This window comes from Lactuca serriola, chromosome 1 (assembly GCF_051521515.1).
Source record: "Lactuca serriola cultivar US96UC23 chromosome 1, Lser_US96UC23_V15, whole genome shotgun sequence".
NCBI classification, from domain to species: domain Eukaryota; kingdom Viridiplantae; phylum Streptophyta; class Magnoliopsida; order Asterales; family Asteraceae; genus Lactuca; species Lactuca serriola.
The window spans coordinates 55223640-55245040 of record NC_136408.1 but is presented as its reverse complement, the minus strand read 5'-3'; the positions used below and the strand labels follow the sequence as shown (position 1 = coordinate 55245040).

Below are 21401 nucleotides of genomic sequence, written 5' to 3'. Positions count from 1 at the left end.
GATGAATTGTAAATCTTTTATTTTCTGGAACATATAGATTGCCTTGTATTATATGTTACATGGAAACCATGAGTATAGTATAATCGGAAATCTTTTATTTAAGTGTATAACTATATCCAGGCTTGAGCATCACCTAAATGCTTACTTTTTTTTTTGTGTGTTCGATACATGCTAAACAAATTATTATACAAAGAGTTCATCTATGAATAAAGGTTCAAATTTCAATGCGATCTTGATAGTATAGCACATGTCATGACATGTTGAGGAGAAGAACTTGATTCATTAATCCAAACTTGCTTTCCATCTATTCTGTTCATTTTTGCTTCATCTTCACTGATTACAACTTCTATGAGAGTAATCATTCCACCTCCTTGAATCATATCACTTCATTCACATTCACATTCTCCAATTTTTATTATTGATTTTATTATCACCCGAGCATTTCGTCTCTTACGATTTTAAATATTACATATACAAATTTAGTTTGTTGCTTCAGTCCTAAGAACTCAAAGTTCCATCTTGTCGCATTGAAGTTTAGGAAACCCAGCATCAATTAAGGAAAGTGAACTTTACACTCTAAATATCAACTCCCTTTTCTCCCTCTATATCTAACAATTTTAAAGCCATATCTTAAAAAGATCGATCACGTTCTATTTCTAGTTGCTTGATTTTCTAGTTTCCTAATTCCCTCATGTACGTACGTTAGACTTAGAAAGTTAGCTAGAAGTCAAAATAATTGAGTTTTCTCATTTGCATGATCACTATTAGAATTTTGCCTCTAAAAGTCTCTATCTAGACATAGTAGAACATTTTTTTAGTTACTTTTTAAATTTTAACCACTTGTAAAAAGTAGGTCTTCTCCTAGGAAAATTCCTGGAAGCTCACAATTGATACAAAAACAAACAAAAGCAACAAAAAGTACGCATCAGTGAATGATAAAATATTTATGCATGGATCGTGACTTGTCCTCCTTGATTTAGTATAAGTCAAAGCAGACACACACATACACACACAATTAAGGCAAAATGGGAGGCAGGGTGACCGTGTTTGAAAACAGGGCAGCAGTAGATATGGAAATTCGAGTGTTTGTTCCACCTGCCCGGCCTGACCGATACCGGATGATCATTAGGGTCAAACCAGGTGAGGTCAGAAAAGTGTTGACCAAAAGGTTATGCAACTGTAATGAGTATTTCCCTTTCCCTAGTGAAAAAACTGAGAATCATATCTTTCTCATGGTTTTCATGGATGGGACTTACACGGGTGTCACTTTGCTTCCATGGGAAGTAAAGAAATACGCAAAAATCATTGGCTATTATATGGATGACTGCCACGTCATCCTAAAAGGTGTTAGATGCACCTTCACTACCTTCTTCAGACTCAAGTAAAGACTACTTCTGGTATTTTCAGACGAAAATTAAGACGAATTTGAAGCTTGAAGCTATGTATCATTTCAATAAAGTGCATGTTTCTTTTGTTGTCTCATATATAAGTTGATGTGTTTTCTGTTGTAAACGTTTTGTGTTTAAATAGCTATGGAATGCATATTTCAAGCTTTATGCTTGATACTTCTTGATTCATAATACGGGGTAATGTTAGGTTAAATATTTTTTTTTTGTACACCATATGTTGCTGAACTTGTAAAAAGTTTTCAACCATATTCACTTTTAGGATTGGTTATATTGGTTGCATATGTAAATTTGATTATGTTGTATCCACTTTTAGTATGTTTGACAATACGTACGGCGACTATAGTTTCGAAACTCATAAAATATTAATTTAATAATAACTATATATCTATTCTATGCAACTGAAACAACAAGAAGAAAATTAGATTTTAATAAACATAAAACTAAACTAGATAATGTGCATGGGAGGAATAAAAATTACACGATAGAAACAATTCTAAACTACGTATATCTAATATCCCTCAAGTACAAATATATCAAACTATGTAAATGGAAGCTCAAATTCAAACAATCACAACAGTTACAATCTCGGATTCTCATACGAAAAAAGTCGTCTCTGTGGTTTAAAGAGATGTCTTGAACTAATGGTTGAGTGAAAAGAATCCATCAAAAGATGATAATGTAATGTAGCATATGAAATGATAGGTATAAAAGCAAAAACGCTAATTGGAATTGCAACCGTGATTAACTTCTCTTCATATAGCAAGAAGAAGCTGATGCTAAAAGCAACCATCATGGTCATTATTGATAGGAAAAGTGTTCCTAGACCTATCAATAATTTTTTGGGTAATGATTTCAAGAAATCTTGTTGAGCATAGCGTGATGTGAGGATTGATAAGAACACAAGAATTGAAGTCGAAGATAAGATTAAAGAAATGGCATCCACTATGACAAACGCTATGAAGACCCCATTTTTGCGAAACATAGGAAAGCCATCACTTTGGTTGTAACCACCTGGAATTGTAAAAGCCACAGCAAACACAATGGTGGCTATAAGTGCAGCAACCACCATGCATTGACTAGCTGTTCCTTTCATCCATTCCTCACCTTTCGACACTAGATCTTTATGGCTTTCGGTGAATAATTCAAGTGGTGTTAATCCATCATTGTTCTTCTCTTTTCTATAAAAAGGAGGAATCATAGACTCTACCTCCTGCGCAACACAATGTACAAAAGATTATAAATGTCCTCCAACCTTTAGCATGCTAACGTAACTATGCATGGAAGATATATAATGTGTACCTTGAACCATTGTAATTCACGTTGCATTTGAAAAGCTACTCCTGAGACATCCTCAAGTCGATTTTTCACTCTATTCTTACCAACTAAATGCAACATATTATTGCGATCTGTGTCTGTGAGACGAGTTATAACATCCTTCATTGATCCTATCTCATATAATAGTTTGTAGATACCCTCATTACGATGAGACACAGCAATGTGAAATATACTTTGCTTATTTTCGTTGTTCTTCCATATAAGATCAGGATATTTACTAATGAGCTCAAGTACAAAGTCCGTGTTACCCATTTCTGCTGCAACAAACAATATATGAGAGGAATATGTTATCCTTCCATTAATCACTGTCCCCGGACCTCTCAGTATATTATCTACTTCAGACTTTGGCTTTTCAACAACTCTTGTCCAAATCTTTCTTAGTACTTGCATAGCCTGGCTTTCCCCTACATCAGCTCCTACCTTTAAACAAATGCCTACAAAAAATGATAACATAGATCAAATAATAAAAGTTGTAGCTAGACGTACAATAATTACAAAAATTTGAAGACCATTTATAACAAAATAGATAACTTTAATGCACCGATGTGATATATATACCTAGCTAAATGAGGGATACTTACTTGACTTGACGATTCTCCAAATGTTATGTGTTTGTGGTTCGTAAAATGCATAAGGCTTTTGAGCCAAAACTCCGAGTATAGTCCCATTTTGAGCGAGGTCTGAATGGTTTTCCAATATTTAAGTGCAGCATCTGCAAAAGATTCCAACATCTCTTATTCAAACATGTTTTTATTGTGTGTGTGTGTGTATATAAATATGTATATATATCTTACCAAAGAGATCAAACTCAACGCACTTTAACAAAAGCCATTGCTTTGTGGAGGCTTTCCATTCAGATCCTTCCATTCTGTTGGACTTTTTGTAGAGATAACGAACCATATCACCGTTCCCATAAAATGCAGCGACACAGAGTGGCACCAATCCTTCACTACCACGGATTGTGAGCAAGTTTTTGTTCTTAGCCACCATGATCTTTGCCATTTTCACGTTTCCAGCTGCAGCTGCTAAGCAGAGGGCAGTGTCGCCGGTTTTAGTTTGAAGTAGCAAGTGTTCGACTTCCATCATGTTGACAAGATTATTTACGAAAGTGATGCTTTCGCCTAATGCTGCAACATGAAGCGCTGTTTCACATCTTTCTGTGATACTAGAGTATAACAGATCTGGTGTCGCTTGAATGATGATTTCCGCAGTTTTCCAATCGCCTTTAATCGATGCTTTGCACAGACGAACACAAATTTCATTGAAGTCTATTCTTCTGTGATCTAAGTATTGATTTCCGATATAATATTAAACTACTATCCAATGCATGTATCGCAAGATAAGGGCAAAACCTAATAAATTATGCTAATTAATTAATTAAGAACCAATTTCATCTTTTTGATTAGTAAAGGTAAATGGCACTAGAAGAAAGTCGAAATATATTTGTATCACCAACCATGCAAGGTTTTTGTTGGTAGGACTCGTTGTATGAATGATACATAGAACTTACCAGCAAGAAACTTTTGACTAGGAAGCTTTTTATGCAATTGTGAGTGTGGTGGTGGTGGTGGTGGTGGTGGTATTGGTGGTGCAGGATGCTGCCAGATTTTTGCATTCAGCTCAACCATTGGAACAACCTGTTATTGCCCTGCACAACTATATTATTTATCGTTGCAATTATATTTGTCTTAAACGATGTTCATAATTAAAAGCAATTATATTTGTCTTAATTAAACGATGATCATAATTAAAAACAAGTTTGTAAGACATCTCATGTAAAAGTAAAACAAACATTTATTTCATTTTCCTTTGTATTTCTTTTCCTTGTTTAAAGCTCCAAGTTTGATTATTGATCTTTTAGAGAAGCTTAGAAGACGATTTTTTTAGGGAAGTAGTGATGAGAAAAACAAAATAAACTAGGTTGCTTGGAAAGTCATTTTAGGTGACAAAGAAAAAAGGAGGCTTGGGGATCTTTGTGTCCTTAAATTAGGCCCTCCTTATTAAATGGATTTGGCAATATAAGATGGATCATAATTCCTTATGGAGACGATCGTTTGTGGAATCCATTATCTTGATAGAAAACCAATGAAGTCAATGGCAAAAAATAATTCCCCGATGTTTGGTATAATATTTCGAGGGTAATTCAAGATTTAGAGAGTATATATATTGATTTTAACTCTTTTTTTGATACTAATGTCAATTCCGGTGTGGGTACTCTCTTTTGGCATGACAAATGGATTGGAAAAAATAAACTTGCTTTTGACTTTCTGTCTTTAATTATATGAGTTGGACAAGAAAAAATTCTACTTTGTTTCTGAAAGATTGGGTATCGATTCAATTAATTGGGCTTGGAAAAGGGCTCCGAGTAGTCAATTCAAGATTGCTGAGTTAATCACTTTAAAAAACTGTTTGGAGTCTGCAATTGTTTCTTACTAGAACGATATTTGGAGATCGAATCTCTCTCCGGATGGGAAATTCTATGTAAGTGTTCTTCGTAGTTTGATTGACTCGAGACTCACTGTTCCGGTGAATAACTCTACTATTTGGATTTAATTAGTTCCATTAAAAGTCATTTGCTTCACGTGGTGTGCTTGCTTGGATCACATTCCTTATGTGATGGCGCTTTCTCATAGAGGTGTTAGAGTTCAAGTTACTTCTTGTTGTAGCTGTAATTCGGGGTTGGATGAAACGGAGCACATTTTCCTTAGTTATCCCTTTGCTCTCGAGACCCTGGACAAGATTCTTTAGTGGCGTAATATCTCCTTTAATCTTGCTTCATCGGTTGATCGGTTGGTTAACTTTGCTACCCATCGGGGAAATTGACCACAAAAGAGAAAGCTTTTCCTAGCCATCATTTACGATTATTTATGGGGTGTTTGGCGGGCTCGGAATGACAAGATTTTCAATAAAACGTGTATCTCTTCTTCGAAATTGGCGGATAATATCATCACAATGATGTTTAGTTGGGTAAAACATAGGAGAAGTTATAGAAACTAGAAAAAAAAACTTGGGCGTTGCCCCATATCAGTTCTTCTTTGATAATATGGTTTCTCTACTTTGTTATAATGGATCTCAGTAGAGTTATTTGAATATATGGGCATGTTGTAAATTGGACACATAGACCTGTTGAATATTATTATATTATATTCGTCAAATTTTAAAAGATATGTGTTGAAAGTGTAAATCGACACAAATAGGGAGAAAGTTGACAACCCCTAAAATTAGATGCCAAAAGTGTACAACAACCAAAAGAAGGGACACTGGTGGACAAAATCCAAAAATGTTGTGGCAATAGTGTAAAAATTGCCAAAGTTGGGAAAATATGGTGACAAAAATCTAAAGGAGGTTTTTTATGTTTTTTTTATGTCAAAATGTAGAAGTTTTGACTGCAAGGACGAAAAGTGTCAAAAGCACTAAAAATTTGTGGCAGAAACACCAAAATGTAAAAGTTTTAACTGCAAGGACAAAAAGTGTCAAAGTCGCTAAAGATTTGTGGCAAAAACTACGTCGTTTTTTGTGAAAATCGGAAAACTTTAAAAGATATGTGATTAAAAGTGTAAATCAAAAAGTATAGGGACCATTTCCGTGAACATAGTTTTAAAGTAGGGATTGCATATGTAAATATTAAGACGGTAGCAATCGAAGGACCAAAACTGTCAACCTCCCAAACATATTATGGCAAAAACTACAAAACAAAGCAATCGAAGGATTAAAATTGTCAACCTTCCAAACTTTTGGCCAAAACCTAAAGCATTGAAAGTTTTGTGGCCAAAACCAAAAATATAGAAAGTCACTATTCCTAACTTTCATGTGCTTTGTGAAAATCAAAAAACTTTAAAAGATATGTGATTAAAAGTGTAAATCACAAAGTATAGGGACCATTCCTATGAACATAGTTTTAAAGCATGGATTGCTTATGTAAATAGTAAGGCGGTAGCAATCCAAGAATCAAAACTGTCAGCCTCCCAAACATATTATGGCCAAAACTACAAAACAAAGCAATCAAATGATTAAAATTGTCAACCTTCCAAACTTGTTGTGGCCAAAACCTAACTAAAAGTATAGAAAGTTACTATTCCTAACTTTCATGTGCTTTTATATATACTAGGAAAGGTCCGTGCGTTACACGGATCATTCTTTTTAGAAAAAGACAGTGAAAGTTGTGTGACGAAATTGAGAAACAATAAACAATGGGGACTAAAATTATCAAAACTTGAAAATTATATGGCCAAACTCTAAAAGCAAAAACATTCCTGTTGAAAGAGTTCTTTAAAAAAAACGGTGAAAATTGTATGATGAAATTGAGAAAAAATAAACATGGGGACTAAAATTATCAAACTTTGAAAATTACGTGGCCTTTTTAAAAAAAAGATGGTGAAAGTTGTGTGACGAAATTGAGAAAAAATAAACAATGGGGACTAAAATTATCAAAGTTTGAAAATTATGTTGCCAAACTCCAAAACCAAAAAGATTCCTGTTGAAAATTATGTGTTTGTCCTTTAAACATTTTGTAATTTTTTCTTTGTTTTCTCTTTGCCCTTCCTTTGTTTTAGGAAGTGGTTTTTAATTAATTCCGCATTTCAAAAAAAAAAAAAAAAAAAACTTTCAAGATCATGTAAAACAAACATTTATTTCAAATTATTAATACCTAATCGGATTTGATTTTAGAAGCTAAATGAATTCATGACATACTAATTGAGCCAGAAAGTCGTTTAGCCCCATCGTAGGAAGCAACTTTTAACATGGACAAGATAAAATAAACCACTAATTAGCAATTGCAAATTTGGCAAACTTTTGTGCGTGATGTTTATATAAATAAGGATATATATAAAATCTAACCCAATTTCTCTGACCTTCTCTTCTCTTGGTTAAACGTGACAAACATGCTAGATGTAGGGACCATTTTAAATAAAGGAAAATTTCTAAACTTTGCACATATAGATAGATATATCCACTTTTATTTCCTGTTAGAAAGACTTTTTTTTTTCATTTCTGATTTTCTTTCTCTTTACATTCTGATAGAAGAAATAAAAGAAGCCATAATTTCTTGAAGTATAGTTTTTTGTTGTAATCGGTTCCACAAACGTGTTCCAATTCATTTTCAATCCAACACCCTCAACTAATGGACGATACAAGTATTGATGTATATGTATGGGACTCGTAATGAAAATCGCCGTTCATAACAAGAAGTCAAACTTGATGTTAAATTAGTCGATCAACCGCTGGCCAGATAAAAACAAACATTTCAGAGCAAAGTTATAGCAAATGCAGTAACAGCAAAACATACCTTCTGAAATCCGGTAATTGTATTCTGGCTGGTCTCTGCAAAATAACAACTACGTATACTTATCCAAAAAAGAAAAGACGTTTTGAGAAATCAAGAGAAAGATGAATCCTGCAATCTATGAGTCATGAAAAATATGAGAAATATCAAGTGGTTGTTGAGCTCCAATAGTATTATTGATTACTGCATTTATGAGTTTGAACTGCATGCTGAGCTTCTCCATTAAATCGGATCTGATTTGATGACTATAGTCAAAAGTCCAAACTTTAATTTTGTTTAAGAATTATTCATTAAAATAATTACTTTTGGTGCAAATATCACCACCAACTTCCATTTAGGGAAAATAAATGACATTGGAGATCGTGAATGACCATCGTGAGTTAGCCATATTTTGAACAAAATACTTGCGATATTTGCGAATAATACATGTGCCATTGTCTTCTTATAACTATCTTATGTGTGTCATTAATCATTATTAATTCTTTGCGATATATATATATATATATATATATATATATATATATATATATATATATATATATATATATATATATATCCGTTAAACGGAAATATTTGTAATCCTGAAAAATAGCGTTATTATTTATTTATTTATTTATTTTTTAATGACGAAAATTATTTAAAAAACAAAACCCCACGACTAGCAAGGAACTAGAGGGGGGCAAATAAACAAGGCAAGTACAAATTACAAGCAAAGAAAATGAGAAGAATAACCCCAGTCTGCCGTCTACAATTTTTATTCTCCCTCTTATGTTTATACCATGTGTATATGCATGGGATTACATCATCCGCCACGATAGTAGGAGACTGTACCATTTATTTAAAAACTTTTTCGTTTCTCGCCTTCCATAATCTCAATAGAAATCCATAGAATAGCTAAGAGGATTTTGCGTTTTTTTGGACAATTAGTCCAGCCTGCTGTAAAGTTTAAAAAAATCTACCAGATTCTCACGAATTGTCTATGTGCAATCCCACACCATTTAAACATCCAATTCAATGCCATTTGGACAAATGCACATATGATGAGAACATGGTCCACCGATTTTTCAACGTTTTTGCAAAAACATGTAACAACGCATTTTAGCAAAGTCTTTGCAACAAGTATTCTTCCAAGTCTCGATTTTCATTTGAAGCATGATATTTTTGGAGGGACTATTCTTAACAAACAATCAATTTGCCACTTGTCAATATAGTTAACTTGTATTTTTAACAAACTCTTCATGGTAGTTAACTTGTATGTTTAACAAACTCTTCATTACTTTCATATTTCTTTCAACTTGATAAGTTTTATTGCAAGTATTATTGTTATGAAAAATATTGGTTAGGCAATTCAAGAAGTCCATAAACGGGGAATTATTGGTGGTGCTAAAAAGCTTTTATTTAAAACATATCCAATAAGAGATTTTTTAGAGGTTATTACTATTATTATATATATTATACTATATATTAAAATTCTCCACCCTTAGCTATAGTAAAGTGGCTGAGGGATGACAAAAATGGTCCTTTAAGTATTCCTTTTGTTGCAGTTTGAGATTTGTACTAAGGGAATGACAAAAATGGTCCTTTAACTATACCTTTTGTTGCAGTAATGTTCCTTACCATTTTGTCATAATTCACCCATTTCTTTTTAGGAAATACAGGCTAAAATACTCCAGGTACTGTTCATCGTGTAACCGGTCACTGTTCATTGGGTTAACCACTACACCGCCTCAAATATCTCGACGACCATCTTTTCTACTCCCTCATTCTCATCGTTACCGACTACTGCTTGCCTTATCCATTGTTTCACAAAAAGCAGTCGACGCCTTCAGCTATTGGTGATCCCGCTTCAAGATCTTCCTCGCTATCTCTTTCTATAAACCCTTCGTCTCCATCGTGTCTCACCGCCACTAGAGAGACACCCACGACACACCACTTCCCATTCTCTGCCATCTGTGGATGTTTCCGATTGGGATATCGACTTCGCTGCCAATGCAAGCCTTGATTTTTCGTAAGGGTGGCGGGAGGAATAGCGATTGAACTCCTCCCAAACCTCCGGTGTCTGTTCATCGCCTTCAATGAAGTCGCCGAAAGCGTGAAGCGAAATCAGATTCAGGTGCAGGTATCTTTCTCTGCTTTATTTTTTTTCCCTTTGTGTTCAACGTATTTGCAGTTTTGTATTTGCTTTCGCATGAAGATGCGCATCTGCTCATATGCCTTTATGTCCCTTCACACTTCTCACAAAGACGACTATCAATCATCCACTTCTGTCTGTCACACCTCTTCTCCACCTCCTTGACTTCCCTTTTTTTTGTGTGTGTGTGAAGAACTAAAAATCTGTAGGAATCCTTTTGATTCAGTTTCAGGAGTGTTCTTTTTGGAATCTATTGAAGGGGAATCTAAAAGGTGTATACGGAGGTTGACTTTGCTTCATAATTCTTAGTTGTAGGTTTTCGATCAGGGCTTTCTTCTGAGGTATACACTTATTGTAAAATAGAGTCAAAAGGACATCAATGTCTGGCTTCAAGAACTTTCTTTGGCATGGTGGTTCTGCTTATGATGCTTGGTTCAGTTGGGTTTCAAACCAGGTAATTTACCATATCACCTTCTATACCTTGTAGTTATCCTCTCTTTTTTCATAAAAAAATTTAGTCATTTTTGTCTATTGTTTTGTGATTTCAGGTAGCACAAGTGTTGTTGAACTAGAGTTGCGTTTAATGTTTTTTTTCATTTGTTTTGGTCTCATGTTTCTTCCAGGGGGGATTAACAGTGAGTTTTTGGTGTGTTTTTGTCCCTCTTGCTATTGCTATGTTCCATATGGTGAAGGGTAGTTTGGTAAATTTAAAATTATTTCAAGGGAAGTTATACAAATTTAGTAACTAGAGTTAGGTTTAATGTTTTTTTTTCATTTGTTTTGGTCTCATGTTTCTTGTAGGATTAATTAACAGTGAGTTTTTGGTGTGTTTTTCTCCTCTTGCAATTGCTATGTTCCATATGGTGAAGGGTAGTTTGGTAAATTTAAAATTATTTCAAGGGAAGTGATACAATTTTAGTAACTACAGTTGGGTTTAATTTTTTTTCATCATTTGTTTTGGTGTGATGTTTCTTGCAGGAGGAATTAATTATCCATGAAAAGGGTTTTTTGCTTCAACTTCCATTAAGATGAACTACCCTGCTATTCCGATTCTACCATTGTCACCCCTTAATCTTCGATTTTGTTTCTTTACTATGGAATCATTTGGAGTGTATTTTTAGTTGTATTCGAAGAATTTCTTATTAATTGGAATTGTATCTCATTTTGCACGCTATGTTTTTGATGAAATATCCGATTCAACCAGCTGTTTCTATAGCTTACAAGAGCTAATTTGGACTGCCTGGATCAGATGGAAGTATGTTATTGTTTCTTTCTTTTCAACCCTAAAACAACTGATTCTTGACCTTCCTAGTAATCTTGAAGCTAATTTTACTTTAAATAATATTATTTTTCCAGACATGCAGTCAATACATTCTTAGATTATAGGTACTTAGGTTCACATGTACGAGTAGATAGAACTGTTGGCGAGTAAGTCTACTTATAACTTAACAAAGTTCCATTCCAGGCTGACCATTGTATAGCATAGCTTATTAACATGTTTGTTTGACATGTGTGATTAAGTCATTGTTTTTACATGGACATTTTGAGGATGTTTTATAGCTGATAAAGAGGTTGATTTTAAACTGTTTGATTAGAGCATTTGACTTCTTGATGGATGTTTCAGCGCTGTACACATCAGGTAACCAAACTTGACCATTTTACTCTAGCCGAATTTTTCGCCCCTCAAATCGTTTACTTTCAGTCGAGTCAATGTAATAAGAAGAAGGCGAGAAGTGCCCTTTCACCATGAAAACATTTGGTAGTGCTCAAAGTCATGAGAAAATTGAAAATTTATTTAATTGTTCTTAATCATGTAATATAAAAACAATGAAACCCACTGAATAAGTAAATTGGCACCAACCATGGTATTTACTTTATTCATTTTTTGTAAAGGATTTTCAAGCACATCATTTTATTATTATATAGGATCTGACACAAAAGGTTATTGTACTTCAGCTAAATTAATCCTTCGGATAATTGTAGTATATTGTGAATATATGTTTAAATTAAAATATAGTGTTGTTAAATTATAAAAAGTGTGTATGCAAATCCTTTAAATCAGTTCCCGTTTCTCTTCATGTTTTTTAAAAAGCTTTTATATATTACTATTATTATTATATATAATGTAATTATATTTTTCTTTTTTAATGGTGTGACATGTGGGATTTCATCTAAAATTTGATTCCATAATTTCTCCTACAAAAGGCGTTATCGGTATAAATACTTTTGTGTGTTTTGATGAAGAAAAATGTTTGTGATGAGTAGGTCCATATGTTGCGCTTACATGGAGTCTCAAATCAGATCGTAAGCTGGACACAATGCAACTGTTGCACAACATCAGTGAAGGTTCGTGTATCAAAATTTATATTACCAATGTATTTATAAGTGTATGTAACAAAGGTAAAAATGTATTTTTCTACGCTTACAGTTTTTTTTTGTTTTTTTTCTTAGCTTTGTGTGTGCAAAGAAAAGTCGAACATCATAGATATTCTTGAAAAGATTGAGGCAATCCAAGATTGATTGTTATCAGTAGCTAGCTTCCCACCTTTATTAAAAAGGTTTCAAATATGTGGCCAACGTATGTATCTATTAATCAAAATAAAGGGCATTTTAGACATTTGGTCAATAGTCAAACTTTCCTATGTAACTATATGCCAAGTCAAATATTGCATTATTTTCAGGATGATGGGGGTGATGGGCTGCACAATGACATCTTCAATTTGATATAAGTAAAGTTAAACCAATAGTTCTCCCAATTCTACCCTCTGTCTATTTGTTTAGGTCTTTCTATTTCTAACCAAATGACATGATCACATATTGTAAAGTTTTGATATAAGCATTTTGTTTTTGTGATTAAAGATGTATACTTAAATTCTGAATATGTGTTTTTGTTTATCTGTGTAGCTTTAAGAATCCAACATATGTGTTTTAAAAAGAGAATAGATCTCAGTTCACTTCTACTTTATTTCATTTTTAGGCATCATACTTTCATAGACAACCAACTATAGTATCCTACTTCCATGACGAACGACTGATAAACGATGACACCATCTTTTACATAATGTCTTCAGTCGGTTTTCTTTGATATTAGCGGCGAATCCGACCCCCGCGAAGCGGGGTTTCCTATCTAGTATATATTAAAATTGTGGAGAAAAGGAACAGTTAAATTGACATAGTTTGTCTAGATTTCGTCCCTTGATTTATATATCCGACCCCTCTATAATTGGTTGTGTGTCACTTCTTTAATTTATTCATGTCATTTTCTTTGTGTTCCATTCCATTTCTTTAATTTATTACTTTCTTTGTCAGACGTGTTTGCTTCTTTCAGGAGTGATACGTCTTCTGTACACGTGTCCACTGCTTCCTTCACCTGGTTAATCCATCAACAGATTCCACCGCCTCAAATACTTCTTTATTCTTTTTAATCGCTCGCTTCCTCACTTCCACCGCCTCCCTCACTTCCACCGCCTCTCCCTTCTTCTGTTTGTCTCTATTTTTCCTGTCGATCGTCTCCACCACCTCAATCCACAAGTTCTTCTAATCACCTTCTGAAGCTGCGGCGCCACCGCTACCGGCACCACCTGCACCGATTCTCCCGGTGGAAGGGGATGAGGAAGACGAGGAATATGAATCAAAGAAGAGTTATTCCCACTGCGCGACCCACCCACCGTCGAAGAGTTCTGAAGCTGCGGCGCCACCGCTGTCGTATATGTCATTACGCCCTTTTGATGTTACCAAATCAAGCCCTTTTCATTTTTTGATGTTACCAAATGACTTCTAATGTAATGGTATAAGGAGTTGATGAATAGGTTCCCCTCATGTGACTTCCCTAATTTTCGGGGCCAAATAAAAAAAATTCTTTATGTATTTAATATGGAGTATCATTTTGCAGAATAGGATAGTATGAAAATTGTCCCAAAATATTTAATATAGAGTATCATTTTTATAATTGTGACTATGATTGTTGGGTTTTGTTCATATTTGTTTCCTCTTTTGGAATTTGGTGGGTTCTCTACTACTCTTGATGACTTTGGAATCTTTTATTGATCGTTAGATATTCAAATACTAGGTGTGAGATCCATGCATTACATGAGTCTATTTAAAAAAAATTAAATATAAAATTTTAACAATTTGAAAAGTTTGAATTTATAAGAAAAATGAGAATTTTTTTGCATTATTAAAATTAATGAGACTTTAATGTATTGAATACATTACATATATAAACCCTTTATGAATAAATACCTTACATATATATTACCTTACATATTAAATGTGAAATTTTAATTTAATAAAATAAAAAATACAATAAAATGACAAGTGGAAAATAGAAATTTAAAAATTTTAGAAAATATCATGTGTCCAAATGAAAGAGAAGAGGACATATGACAAAAAAACCTTTATTTATTAGAGTAGATTTTAATTTCATAGATATAAAAAATCTAGTTTATTTCTTAAAATTTTCTAATCTTCAATTAATGGAAGTTGATTGTTCCAACGTAGCCAAAAACAGTACTGGAATTGTAAAAATAAATCTTGAAAAAGGAAATAAGTCATTTAACAAATAGTTCAGGAACTAGTTTGGGAAAAAGTAAATTCAGCCTTATAAACCCCATCCCACTAATATCTCAGCTGATCTGAACCTTCCGGTGGGAGGCAATCGGAGAATTCGTGAATAACCTACCGGCGTCACCCCACGCCATACCATATTCTTCCGATCTTCGCCTCGATTACTGCTGCATCCAATTGTTTTTGCGTAATTTTATTTAGCTCCGTTGATTGTAACTTTTACTCGATAACTGGTACAATTTCCAAGATATTACACAAAAATCGTTGGCTATCAGAAGATATAGGAGCAAAGATTAGATGGGTTTTTTGGGTTTGGCTTGGGTTGACTCCGTTAGATTTCATCTGTAGAACACAAAAATTATCTTTAGAGGTCTAGCCGTTTTCCCCGATCTAAACAGACCAAGGTATATTTATCTGGAAAATTGATTTATCGTAGTGTGTTTTGTTGAATAAAAATTGCATGAATGTAATTGATATGCTATTTAATTTCATCATGTTTGAGTATGGTTGTGCATCTTCATGATTGGTTCTGCATATGATCTTGTTTATTCCAGTTTTTAACCCATGAAAATGATTTGCATTTCTGTAGGATTTTCTTTTTGGGGATAGAATCCCTAAAATCTTGTGTTCTTCTACTGATTGTTGAAAAATGATATCTCCAACTTCCTCAGATAAGATTACATGAACACATAGTTATATGAATCGGAAATCTTCTATTTTCTGGAACTATAGATTGCCTTGTATTCATAAATCCAAACTTGCTTTCCATCTATTCTGTAGATTTTTTCTTCATCTTCCCTGATTACAACTTCTATGAGAGTAATCATTCCACCTCCTTGAGTCATATCACCTCATCCACATTCAAATTCTCCAATTTTTATTATTGATTTTAGTGTCACCCAAGCATTTGATCTCTTACGATTTTAAATATTACATATACAATTTTAGTTTGTTGCTTCAGTCCATCCTGTCGCATTGAAGTTTGGAAACCCAGTCTCAATTAAGGAAAGTGAACTTTACACTCTAAATATCATCAACTCCCTTTTCTCCCTCTATATCTAACAATTTTAAAGCCATATCTAAAAAAGATCACGTTCTATTTCTAGTTGCTTAATTCCTTCATCTACGTACGTTAGACTTAGAAAGTTAGCTAGAAGTCAAAATTAGTTGGTTAACTTTTTATAAATACTTGAGTTTTCTCAATTGCATGATCAGTATTAAAAATTTGCCTCTAAAAGTCTCTATCTAGATATATAGTAGAATATTTTTTAAGTTGCTTTTTAAATTTTAACCACTTGTAAAAAGTAGGTCTTCGCCTAGGAAAATTCCTGGAAACTCACAAGTGATACAAAAACAAACAAAAGCAACAAAAAGTAAGCATCAGTGAACAATAAGATATTTATGCTTGGATTGTGAATTGTCCTCCTTGATTTAGTATAAGTCAAAGTAAACACACACACACACATAAACACACACAGTTAAGGCAAAATGGGAGGCAGGGTGACCGTGTTTGAAAACAGGGCAGCAGTAGATATGGAAATTCGAGTGTTTGTTCCACCTGCCCGGCCTGACCGATACCGGATGATCATTAGGGTCAAACCAGGTGAGGTCAGAAAAGTGTTGACCAAAAGTTTATGCAACTGGAACAGTGAAAAAACAGATAACTAAATCTTTCTCATGCTTTTCATGAGTCACGGGACTTACACTGGTGTCACTTTGCTTCCATGGGAAGTAAAGAAATATGCAAAAATCATTTGCTATTATGTGGATGACTGCCACGTCATCCTCAAAGGTGTTCGATGCACCTTCACTACCTTCTTCCGACTCAAGTAAAGACTACTTCTGGTGTTTTCAGACGAAAATTAAGACGAATTTGAAGCTTTAAACTATGTATTGTTTCTATAAAGTGTGTTTGCCAACTTGGCATGCCATGTTTCTTTTGTTGTCTCATATATAAGTTGATGTGTTTTATGTTGTGAACGTTTCGTGTTTAAAATGGCTATTGAATGCATATTTCAAGCTTTACCTTATGCATGATACTTCTCAATTCATAATAAGGGTGATGTTATGTTAAGAATCTTTTTATATACCATATGTGGTTGAACTTGTAAAACGTGTTCAACCATATTCATTTTTAGAATTGGTTATAATGGTTGCATATGTAAAATTGATTATGTTTATGTTTGACAACACTTCAAACCTTCGAATACACATGATCAAAGTTAGTAAATGGAATCTTAAATTCAAACAATCATAGTAACAATTACAATCTTGGATTTTCATAGAAAAACAGTCGTCTCCGTGGTTTAAAAAGATATCTTGAACTACGTGTCGAGTGAAACGAATCCATCAGAAGAGGATAATGTAGTTTAGCATATGAAATGATAGGTATAACAGCAAATATGCTAATTGGAATTGCTACCGTGATTAACTTTTCTTCATATAGCAAGAAGAAGCTAATGCTAAAAGCAACCATCATAGTCATTATTGAGAGGAAAAGTGTTCCTAGACCTATCAATAGCTTTTTGGGTAATGCTTTTAAGAAATCCTGCTGAGCATAACGAGATGTAAGGATGGATAAGAACACAAGGATTGAAGTCGAAGATAAAACTAAAGAAATTGCATCCACTATGACAAAAGCTATGAAGAGTCCTTTTGGGAGGAACACGGGAAACCCATTTTGGTTGTAACCACCTGGAATTGTAAAAGCCACAGCAAACACAATGGTGGCTATAAGTGCAGCAACCACCATGCATTGACTAGCTGTTCCTTTCATCCATTCCTCACCTTTTGACACTAGATCTTTATGGCTTTCGGTGAATAATTCAAGTGGTGTTAAGCCATCATTATTCTTTTCTTTTCTATAAAAAGGAGGAATCATAGACTCTACCTCCTGCAACACAATGTAAGTTATTATATATCCATATTTTTTCATAAATCAAGTAGCTTAATTAAAGAGAATGATGTACCTTGAACCATATTAATTCACGTTGCATTTGAAAAGCTACTCCTGAGACATCCTCAAGTCGGTTTTTCACTGCATTCTTACCAACTAAATGAAGCATATTATTGCGATCTGTGTCTGTGAGACGAGTTATAACATCCTTCATTGATCCTATCTCATATAATAGTTTGTAAATACCCTCATTACGATGAGAGACAGCAATGTGAAATATACTTTGTTTATTTTCATTGTTCTTCCATATAAGATCAGGATATTTACTAATAAGCTCAAGTACAAACTCCGTGTTCCCCATTTCGGCTGCAACAAACAGTATATGAGAGGAGTATATTACCCTTCCACTAATCACAGTCCCGGGACCTCTGAGTATATTATCTACTTCAGCCTTTGGCCTTTGAACAATTCTTGTCCAAACTTTTCTTAGAACTTGCATGGCCTGGCTTTCTCTTGCATCAGGTCCTACCTTCAAACAAATGGCTGCAAAAAACACAACTATAATTACACTTGAAGATCATTTATGACAATATATATATGGATAATAACTACTTACTTGACTTGATGATTCTCCAAATGATATGTGGTTGTGGTTCGTTAAATGCGTAAGGCTTTTGAGCTAAAACTCCGAGTATAGTCCCACTTTGAGCGAGGTCTGGGTGGTCTTCGAGTATATTTAGTGCAGCATCTGCGAATAATTTCAAAATCACTTACCGAATCACCAAAAATCCAGACAGGAGTCAAATTTTACCGAAGAGGTCAAACTCAATGCATTTTAACAAAAGCCATTGCTTAGTTGAAGCTTTCCAATCAAGCCCTGTCATTTTGTTAGACTTTTCATAAAGATAATCCACCATATCACGGTTTCCATAAAATGCTGCAACACAGAGTGGTTCTAATCCTTCACTACCACGGATGTTCAGCAGGCTGTCGTTCTTAGCCACCATGATCTTTGCCATCCTGACATTTCCAGCTGCAGCTGCTAAACAGAGGGCAGTGTCGCCAGTTTTCGTTTGAAGTAGCAAGTCCTTGGGTTCCATGATTTCCACAAGATTATTCACGAAACTGGTGCTTTCGGCTAATGCTGCAACATGAAGTGCTGTTTCATGTTTTTCAGTGATGCTACAACGGATGAGTTCTTTGTTCTTTTGAAGAATGGCTTTTGCAGTTTTCCAATCTCCTTTGATTGATGCTTTGCATAGACGAACACAAATGTCATTGAATTCTCCTCTTCTGTCATCTAAGTATTACCAAAATCAAGTTAATGAGAAAACCTATTCTGTAAATTAAGGTTGGACACACCAATTATAATGATAAGATTCATTGTATGATATACAAAACTTGCCAGCAAGAAAATCTTGACAAGGAAGATTCTGTTGCAACGGTGATGGTGGTGGTGGTGGTGGTGGCGTTGGTGGTGCAGGATTCTGCCGGATTATTGCATTCAGCTCAACCATTGGAACTAATTACGATTGAAGCCTGCTCTCCTACTGTACCTATTGCACTACACATCGATAGCAATAACCACTGGAATCGTATTTTATATACGTAGCATTTATGATATCAAACTTTTCAAAGGCAAATTTATTATAATTTTAGTAAGATATCATTTCTTTCTTCACGATTGCATGTGAAACGTTTATTCGTACAAATTAAACATACTTTTGTCATTTTAATTTGCAATCATGAGGAGAGTTAGTATTAATACCTAATCGGATCTGAATTTAGAAGATATAGATTAAACTTATGGCAAATGCATTGTCACCAAAGTATACCTTGTTGAAATCCAGTAGTGGTGGCTTGGCTAGTCTCTTGAAAATAACAACTAATAAAAAAAAATGAGGTTTTGAGAAGATAAGAGAAAGATATATAAATATATAAAAATAATGCAGGGGATTATTAAACTCTTCCGGCAAGGAGTCATGAAAAACGTGGGAATGATGGTATTGCTTGTTGAGCTCCTCTATTATTGAGTACGAAAAACATGAATGTTGAAATGGATTTAATTTGGTGACGAGAGTCCAAACTAGTACTAGCCGGTTTAATCTTAACTTATAACTTTATTGGTTGTTCCAATATTTTATCCTCTTTTTCAAAATTGTTCAACTTAGAACAAACATTAAAACTTCAAATAATTTCGTACATATATTTTTTTTCTTTGAAAAGGGAGGGACAACAATTCACCAGCTAGGCCAAAATCCTTTTGTTCGTACATACTATATATATAACACAACTAAAAACATCCAAATTGACTTGTTAGAATTATAAACTTATTTAAAGTGTTCACGTTTAGGAATTTTTTTTTATACATGTAGGCAACCAATTTATTGGAAATGTTCATATATGGCCATTATGGCCAAGTATAGCAAGTTACAGTTTACGTGACATATACAACGTAGCAAAGATAATTACCCAGGAGGGTAATGAACTATAGGTACTGTTCACATGTAAACAATTTTTTTTGGTTCATGTTCGATCCTCCAACTTGTTAAAGTTGTTCACTTAATATCATTGTTTCAGAAATTTAAATCGGTAGTTGAAGTCTGGAACATTCGCTCCACTCTCGTTACCTCTAACTACTAATGGCCTATATATCAAGTAAGAAAATAATCAACTAGCCAACACATAGTAGCATATAAATCAACCGTCTAAAGTATGCTAGTGCACCTTTTAAGTTCTAACTATGTAAGCATACGACATAATGAGTTTGTGGTTCTATGTGAAATACCTTAGTGTACTAAGACCCTTAAGGTGTATTTAAGGGAAATATATTAGTGTATTTAGGCCATGTTAAAATTTCACCTTGATGATGTCGACAAGTTAGGTGTATTTGAAAATAAGATTAAAAATGAACTCCATTTATTTTACTAATATAATTTGGTCGCACAAAAGAAAATAAATATACAACCATTTGATTTGTGTGAGAAACTGTCAATATCAACATAATCAAATTCTTATATATTTATTTTCTTTTGTGCGGCCGAATTATATGAGTAAAGTGATTAGAGTTCATTTTTTATCTTCTTGTCGAACACACATAACTTCTCGACGTCACTAAGGTGAAATTTAAACATGGTCTAAGTACACTAAGTTATTTCCATTAAACACACCTTAAGGGTATAAGTACACTAAGGTATTTCCCTTAAAACAATACGAACTCACTAGACCCTATGTTTACACGGTTATAACTTTAAAGATGTAGTAGCATGCTTTAGACGGTTGATTTATAGGCTATTATGTGCTAGCTGATTGATTGTATTTTCTTACTTGATATATGTTGAGAGTTTTGCATCAGTTTTAGTACATTAATGGTAATAGTTGGTGACAATTACCAAAGAAGGCTATAAGTAATTTCAGGCAACAAAGGTTGGAGCAAACTTCAATTACCAATTAAAATTTATGAAACAATGGTATTATGTAGGGTCGAATATGAACAAAAAAAAGAAATTAGTGAGTTATGAACAAAACCAACACTTCTTTACCCTGGTGAATAGTTATCTTTGTTGTGTATATGCCACAAAAGTTGTAGCTTGGTACAATCATTTATAATTGTTATACGTAAGTAATTCCAATAAATTTCTTTCAAACACAAATATATATTTGGCAAAATGCCGTGTGTTGCACAAAATATAATTATATAGTTAAAATATTAACAAATATATTGTGTTCAAAATAACTATATTAATATTAGTAATTGTGAAATTATTATTATTATATTAC

At 33.7% G+C, this 21401-nt stretch overlaps 3 protein-coding genes and 2 long non-coding RNA genes across 18 annotated transcripts; 2 read left to right on the top strand and 3 right to left on the bottom strand.

Annotated features, from left to right (window-relative positions):
• Positions 1-1986: 1986 nt before the first annotated feature.
• LOC145055217 (uncharacterized) lies at positions 1987-3134 on the bottom strand. Its single transcript, XM_079003520.1, has 2 exons — positions 2709-3134; positions 1987-2619 (listed from the first exon to the last, which is right to left on the bottom strand). Exons 1-2 carry the CDS (start codon positions 3132-3134, stop codon positions 1987-1989), a joined length of 1059 nt encoding a protein of 352 aa, XP_078859646.1.
• Positions 3030-8250, bottom strand: LOC145088998 (uncharacterized). 2 transcript variants are annotated; one of them, XM_079027506.1, is made up of 5 exons: positions 8032-8250; positions 4255-4392; positions 3539-4027; positions 3326-3456; positions 3030-3178 (listed from the first exon to the last, which is right to left on the bottom strand). In XM_079027506.1, exons 2-5 carry the CDS (start codon positions 4370-4372, stop codon positions 3167-3169), a joined length of 750 nt encoding a protein of 249 aa, XP_078883632.1. In that variant the 5' UTR covers positions 4373-4392; positions 8032-8250; the 3' UTR covers positions 3030-3166. The 2 variants fall into 2 exon arrangements, 1 of the variants encoding a protein (XP_078883632.1); XR_013701373.1 differs by lacking the exons at positions 3030-3178; positions 3326-3456; positions 3539-4027; positions 4255-4392 and adding an exon at positions 7527-7966.
• A 1469-nt stretch (positions 8251-9719) lies between these two features.
• LOC145088974 (uncharacterized) lies at positions 9720-13054 on the top strand. Of its 11 annotated transcripts, none has more exons than XR_013701372.1 (5): positions 9720-10147; positions 10469-10613; positions 10708-10860; positions 10961-12505; positions 12611-13054. It is a non-coding gene; the product is annotated as an uncharacterized LOC145088974 (long non-coding RNA). The 11 variants fall into 11 exon arrangements; XR_013701371.1 differs by having other exon boundaries at positions 10708-11037; positions 11138-12505; XR_013701360.1 differs by having other exon boundaries at positions 9721-10147; positions 10708-12505; positions 12611-12737; positions 12841-13054.
• A 1660-nt stretch (positions 13055-14714) lies between these two features.
• Positions 14715-16755, top strand: LOC145088968 (uncharacterized). Its single transcript, XR_013701349.1, has 2 exons — positions 14715-15129; positions 15315-16755. It is a non-coding gene; the product is annotated as an uncharacterized LOC145088968 (long non-coding RNA).
• A 192-nt stretch (positions 16756-16947) lies between these two features.
• On the bottom strand, positions 16948-19526 carry LOC145088952 (uncharacterized). 3 transcript variants are annotated; one of them, XM_079027465.1, is made up of 6 exons: positions 19457-19526; positions 19027-19185; positions 18433-18921; positions 18238-18369; positions 17695-18164; positions 16948-17618 (listed from the first exon to the last, which is right to left on the bottom strand). In XM_079027465.1, the coding sequence occupies exons 2-6, from the start codon at positions 19136-19138 to the stop codon at positions 16989-16991; spliced, it is 1833 nt and encodes a 610-aa protein (XP_078883591.1). In that variant the 5' UTR covers positions 19139-19185; positions 19457-19526; the 3' UTR covers positions 16948-16988. The 3 variants fall into 3 exon arrangements, with proteins under 3 accessions (XP_078883591.1, XP_078883595.1, XP_078883583.1); XM_079027469.1 differs by having other exon boundaries at positions 19027-19177; positions 19457-19491; XM_079027457.1 differs by lacking the exon at positions 19457-19526 and having other exon boundaries at positions 19027-19432.
• Positions 19527-21401: the final 1875 nt, after the last annotated feature.